Source organism: Myxocyprinus asiaticus, chromosome 10 (genome assembly GCF_019703515.2).
Source record: "Myxocyprinus asiaticus isolate MX2 ecotype Aquarium Trade chromosome 10, UBuf_Myxa_2, whole genome shotgun sequence".
NCBI lineage: Eukaryota > Metazoa > Chordata > Actinopteri > Cypriniformes > Catostomidae > Myxocyprinus > Myxocyprinus asiaticus.
Genome location: NC_059353.1, coordinates 31,391,196 through 31,398,039, shown reverse-complemented (window position 1 = coordinate 31,398,039; position 6,844 = coordinate 31,391,196). Strand labels below are relative to the sequence as shown.

The 6,844-nt window shown below is 36.3% G+C and overlaps 1 protein-coding gene across 1 annotated transcript; it reads left to right on the top strand.

Moving 5' to 3' along the window:
• Positions 1-1,359: 1,359 nt before the first annotated feature.
• Positions 1,360-5,933, top strand: LOC127446814 (N-arachidonyl glycine receptor-like). Its single transcript, XM_051708057.1, has 2 exons — positions 1,360-1,520; positions 3,785-5,933. Exon 2 carries the CDS (start codon positions 3,795-3,797, stop codon positions 4,782-4,784), a length of 990 nt encoding a protein of 329 aa, XP_051564017.1. The 5' UTR covers positions 1,360-1,520; positions 3,785-3,794; the 3' UTR covers positions 4,785-5,933.
• The last annotated feature ends 911 nt before the right edge of the window (positions 5,934-6,844 follow it).

Genomic DNA, 6,844 nt, shown 5'->3' with positions numbered 1-6,844 from the left:
TAAACTAGTTTTGTATAAGACATGTCGGTATGTTCATTTATTCTTTCTTCCTTTTTTCTAATATGGTGGAACTGAAATAAATATCTGTGTGCATTCAGAGACCAAGCAGACGTTCCTCATTTTACAGGCTGCAAGTTCATTTCCCTAAACTTTCAACACTGCACCAAAACTAAAATTCCTAAGTTTCAACTACAACGCACGTGTGTGTGTGTGTGTGTGTGTGTGTGTGTGTGTGTGTGTGTGTGTGTGTGTGTGTGTCAGTCAGTAATCAACTTATGGGTTTAAAGTTAAATCTGGTGACTTCCTGGTGTAGGTGGATGCTGAACTGGGGAAATGTCACACAGTGTTTGAAAGGGTGAATTAATTCGTCAGTATACAGTGTGGGTGGCACACTGGCCCTACTCTTTGAAGTAGAGTAAAAGTTCACAGTGGAGCACATGGTCTACTGTAATGATGATGATGGAGAATATGAATGTACAGTGATACCAAAAATATTTGGACACTTAAAATCATAAGAATGTCATTGCATAAGATACCACAATACTGTATCAACTGGCAACAGATGGTATTTACTATGAAAGATAGCACACTTTTCAATAATTTGTTATCTAATTCAATTTTAATTTTAATTTTATTTTTTAAATGAACCTACAACCTACTTTCACATACAGTAACAGAATATTAATCTTGCTGCTAAAGTGTGACTGCTGGAACACTCCATTTGTGTGGGTTTGGCCCCAAAGGTTAGGCATGAAACAATAACACCAGTAATGAAAATGGAAACAAAAAATGTCAGCTATGAATTGTTTTATTTATTTTTTTACTTGAAAACACACCCTATTTTAAATCACTATTTGAGACATAGTTCATTATTATTCCCAAAAAGTGTGGTACAGTTACCATAATCATATTAATCTTCAAATAGCTATTTGATCTCAAACAAAATAATTATGAGTATAAAAGTGTTATAACAAGTGTGATCACTTGTCAGATCTAGAGGTTTTCTGTTTGTACTTGAGGTTATAAGATGGGCTACAATCTCTCTGTTTGCAGTCTCAACATGTAATGTAACCTACATCACAAAGTTCTCATTTCCTGTGTAAACACCAACAAGCTCAGCATCCTGTGTTTAATTAAAACTCTTCAGCACCAGATGCCTTTTGTTGCCACCTGCTGTGAGGTGCTCCCAAGAGAGCTAATGCTGTGTGACAAACCCTATTTTCTCAATCAATAATCAGCACCCAAACCTGTCACATCTTTACTTCTCCACCATTATCAAAATGCATTTGACATACTGTTTGCTTTAAAGAGACATTCTCCACCAGTACATGCATTACAGGAAGAGAAGGGGCTTTACAGAAACCAAAAGAAAAAAGGTCTAATCTAAATAAAGGCACTGGCTTCATGACTTCCTCTATTTTTCTTCCGAGCTCTGCAGCAATGGCACATTACAGTCATCACCCGCACAGGCATCAAAATGGTTATAATGCCAAGACACAATGATTTAACGGATCTCTGAGGTTGGTCATTTTAAAGATTTTAATTTGACATAGAACACAACTGAAACTCATGTGTTAATAAAACAGCTGTTATTATTAGAATATGCTGTAAATCTAATGTGATTTTACATAATATTTAGCTGTAAGTAATTCATGTATATATATATTTTTTAAAAATACTAAATTAATGATCATTTAGGGCACAACATGATTTGATGAAAGATGATTTGATGAACGTTTTGGAGAGATTGGTCACCAAAACAAGTTTTTTAAGACTTTAAAAAGACTGTGTTAGGATTTTAGTTATTCTTTACAAGTAGTGTTTCTTGTCTAGGTACATTGCCTAAATTTATTGTAAGGAATTTTTATTGTTATTGTTTAAAAAAAAAACAATAACATTTTGATAAGAGATACTCTATGCCATTTTTGCTTCCCCTTTTAACACTTATTTGATGTCTTGAAAGATTTTACCAATCCTCTGACTGAAAGGACTTCACAGACTGTCAGAATAACTGTTAGGACTACACGATTATGAAAAACGAAAAACAAAAATCATAATTGTTTATTACTTCCCTTGATATTTAAAAATAAAATAAAAAATATTTTGTTTAGGGCAACTGCATGTCATATTCTTTATTTAGGCTACACATCCAAGACAAGCCGAGAAAACTGCAGATTTCTGCAATGGGACACACATAATTCACAAATTTCCACACATTCCCTGCCCCATGTGTGTTTGTTTATTAAATATTTTAACTAATTTGATAATGGAGTCTGATGTAGAGCATGTAGCTCGAAACGTCACATTTGCTTATCTCTTGGTGAGCTCATTAAATTGATTTGGGAGCAACAGTGTAACAACTTTGATGCGTGTTTTTATTGATATATTTTTTTTTTTGGATGTGCGTGCTTTTAAAGATTTTTGGAGCTAATTTGATCATACCTTCAGCAGCCATTAGGACTGTAGTACTCTCCACTAAGTTAAAAAAAAAATGTTGCCATTTTAAATCCATTCCGCAATTATTATTATTTTTTATTTTCCAACAAAATCAGCACAGAAAATAACAAAAAAATTAATAAAATAAAAATAAAAAGGGCAGAAGCTATTTGCGCTAAGTATACTAAGTGCAAATAGCGATAGATGCTATTTAAACTAAGTGCAAATAGCAATAGATGCCATTTACACTAAGTGTAATATTAGTAATATAAAGTATTATATTAATTTACACTAAGTGTAAATAGCTACAAAAAAGCATCTTCTCTGCACTAAGTGCAAATAGTGTTAGATGCTGTTTGCACCCCTAATACTAACATACAGAATAGCGTTATCACTGCAGCATGCTTATTGTGTTTATTAAGAGTTCCAAAGACACCCTATGCCAACCCCTACACCTAAACCTAACCCTAATCTTCTTTTAGAAAAATTAACCATGGTATTACTACAACAACAATAGTATCACCATGGCATTTTGTGGTAAAACCATAGTAAACACAAAATTAAACATGGTTACAATATGAACACCATATTGCTGTAGTAACACCATTGTTAATTGCATAAAATTTTTGGTTTCCGACAAAAAAGATGGTTCCTGCAATATTACTATAGTAAAACCATGGTTAATTTGACCAGGATCAAACCTTTCTCTCAACTCCCTGTCCTTCACCATGAGCAAATCACTGCAAGGAAATCAAACTTTATGTTAATTTTGTTTATTATTATAAGTAGAATTAAAGGAAATATTAAGAGTGGAGACAGGAAACAGGAAAAGTGGGACAAAAGGCAGATTAGAACCCGGATTGTCTGCACAAAAAAAGCACATCCATACCATCTTTACATACTACACTATTACAGCAACACTTTGAGGTGCAGTCTTCCAGTTCTGTGTTTCGATCAGACTGCAGGAGTGCAAATAGCGGTGATGTGTGGCAGGTGCTATTTACGCCCATTGCAAATAGTCACTCTGAAAAAAAAGTGTCTGTCTGGGCCTAAAAAATTTAAACACTATGATTCATCATTGCATGCTTGCACACAAAAGACACTGGTTACAATGCTCAATACAACCACATTGTAAATTAAAAACTTAGGCATGACTGGAATATACCTGACGGGGATTCTGTAACTGACACGTTTTACAATTAGTTAATTGCAACTGCCGTGATGGAAATCTCGTAATTATTTTAAATTAATTGTGCAGCCTTATAGAATGTATTAAAGCTTGCCAGCAAATGTAAAAAAAAATTGGACATTTATATCTAATATTGGTTTCTTTTTATGCTCCAATCAGGCAAACCATTATGGCTAATAACATAACTTTGCCCATCACCATGGAAGGCCACATTCCCCAAGTGTACAAGACTGCTAGCCTAATCTTTTACATCATTATCTTCATCATTGGCTCAGTGGTTAACCTGACAGCCCTCTGGGTCTTTGCCTTGACCACTAAAAGACGGAACTCTATCACTGTTTACATGATCAATGTTGCTTTAGTGGACTTGGTATTTATCTCACTGCTTCCCTTTCGAATGGTCTACTACAGTCAGGACTACTGGCCCTTTGGGGATGTGTTCTGCAGGGTTAATGCCGCACTGACTGTGCTCTATCCCTGCCTGGCCTTGTGGCTGTTCGCCCTCATCAGCACAGATCGTTATGTGGCCATCGTGCAACCACGACACACCCGAGAACTGAAGAGTGTCCGTAAAGCCTTGCTGTCCTGTGCAGGGGTCTGGATCATGACCCTGGGCAGCACCGCACCTCTCGTTCTCCTGGAAGACGATCCAGACAGCATCTCAAACTACACCACCTGCATCAAGATGCATGACATCATCTACTTGCGCCGCGACAATCCCGTCCACTTTGCACGTCTCATCTTCTTCTTCCTGGTGCCTGTATGCATCATGGTGGGCTGTTACATTATCATCGTAGACAACCTAATCCATGGACGCACGTCTAAACTGAAGCCCAAAGTCAAGCAGAAGTCGATAAGGATCATTATCACATTGATCGTCCAGGTGCTGGTGTGCTTTGTGCCTTTCCATGTATGTTTTGTTTTCCTGCTGTTGGAGAGCAGTGGGCAAGGTTATAACACCTGGGGGGCCTTCACCACCTTCTTAATGAACGCGAGTACAGTGCTGGACATCATACTCTTCTATATTGTATCAAAGCAGTTCCAGGATCGTGTGATCAGTGTGATCCTGTACAGGAACTATCTGAGAAGTGTCCGCAGGAAGAGTCGTCATACTAACAGCATACGCTCCCTCAGCAACCTGACCAGTGCCATGATCTGAGAAATAATACAGTGGACAAAAACGTATGTGTGCATCTGCTTACGGAGAGTGTACATATCAAAGAATGTAGTTTGGAAGAATGTCTACAAAATTACGTTTTAAGCTGTGATGACCTGTGCACATATAGTGATCTTATGGCAGGAGGTCGAGTGGCTGTACTCGGTTGGTACTCCTACTCCTACTGCTGAAAGCCCTAACTTTATGTGTGGGCTGCAAAACTGGCTAAAGATTTTAAAAGATCGATCACAAATGGGATGGCATTTGTATATAAATTACAGAGGTGTATAATGCCTCATGAACAAGATGAACGAATACCAATGCATAAATCAAACTAATTCGGAATGCAGACAATTTTCTGACAAGGTCATCACTTTTTATTATATGCAAGAATTGCCCCTTAAATCACACTATTTCAAGTTCCATTTTGTTTCATGTTGCAAGTTCATCTGTTCCGAGTTTTAAATTGCGATGCTATAGCTATTGCCAGAACTGGCCCAAAAGTTTCAACTTCAGATATGAAAACATATCTCATGCCAAGGAGTTTTAAATATTTTCCTTTGCAGGATCTTTGCACAATTTTCTCTGTACTCTTTGCACTGATTTTAGATTTTAGACTTGCTAAGCATGCTTTTTAATTGTACCAAGTATGATTCCGATACAGCTAACATCACCTTTTTAAAAAGGTTATTTCTAAGCACACATGTTTGGCTATTTTAGAAGAGTAAAATGAGATAGGATGGGATGAAAAGCACATTAAAATGTCCAAACAGAAGAGTAAAAACTAATTAAATTATATAGTATAAGAGCACTTTATCTATAGCAATTTTGTGATTTGTTTAATGGACCCAATAATTATAAATAATATCAAAAATTACATGAACAATATAACAGTACATGATAAACTTGACCTGTCATATAAGTGGCCAGTGGGAGGCACTACTCACCAGGGCTGTATATTCTGCCCTCACAGTGCTTTGTTCTAATATCACCATTAGGTGGTGTCATGTAATAACAGACAACATTTCATCACCATTAGATGGTTATGTACTTTGTTTCTGATGAAATTGCCATTATATCTGTTCAGTGGCTTCCATTAAGGTTTTCTCTTGTTCTCCTTAACTTTCCATAAAATAGACATGGCTGCTAACAGACTGACTGATTTATTTTATGTTTATTTTTAAAAGCACCAATATCCACATATTCATGTTACCTGAATAAAAGTTGAAACCTGGACCAAACAAAGTAGACACATGGTCTTTTACCACTCTGTGCCTACATTCCTTCTGTTTTGGCATTACAGATACAGTATTCCAAACACCACTGAGCTTTAGTAAAGGATTGTCACCTGACCTTTCCATGATTAACCAGTGCATCAATCATGTCTAGACTTGTCCAAAACCATAGAGATTAAATGGACAAGGATATAAAATCACAGCTAAGGTGCCTCCGGTAAAGGCAGGTTTAAGTGGGGGGCATGGAAGGGAATTGTGCACACTTAGATCATAATTTGAATTTGAACTTTAAATACCTTACATCGAGAGAATGGGAAAGGAAGGTATTGCTTTATATTGTATAAACATATCTTTCAGAACAAAAAGTGCACTTTTAGAAATGTACTTTATGTAGGCTATAGTGTGTAATCACTGTATATACAACAAGTGCTTCACTTTTAAATGAATAATTGCCAGGTCAGAAACAATTATTAAGACACACGCTGACCATACAACCTCTGCTTTCCCGGAACACACAATAGCTGCATCTGGAAACTAGAAATTGCTGCTTTCGGATAGCAGGGCAGGATGAAAATAAGGTGCTTTTCAAACTGTTCATGTGATTTCCATTCATTCAAAAACACTGTCGGTTTAAGAGATATTTCACCCAAAAATGAAATTCTCTCATCATTTACCCTCATGCTATCCCAGATATTTATGACTTTCTTTCTTCTGCAGAACACAAATGAAATTTTTTAAAAGAATATCTCAGTTCTGTTGGTCCATACAATACAGGTGAATGTTGACCAGATCTTTGAAGTAAAAAAAAAAAAAAAAATCACATAAAGG

What these genes read in the sequence shown, in the direction of transcription:
- LOC127446814 (XM_051708057.1), top strand. Translation starts at nt 3,795, where the DNA reads ATGGCTAATAACATAACTTTGCCCATCACCATGGAAGGCCACATTCCC.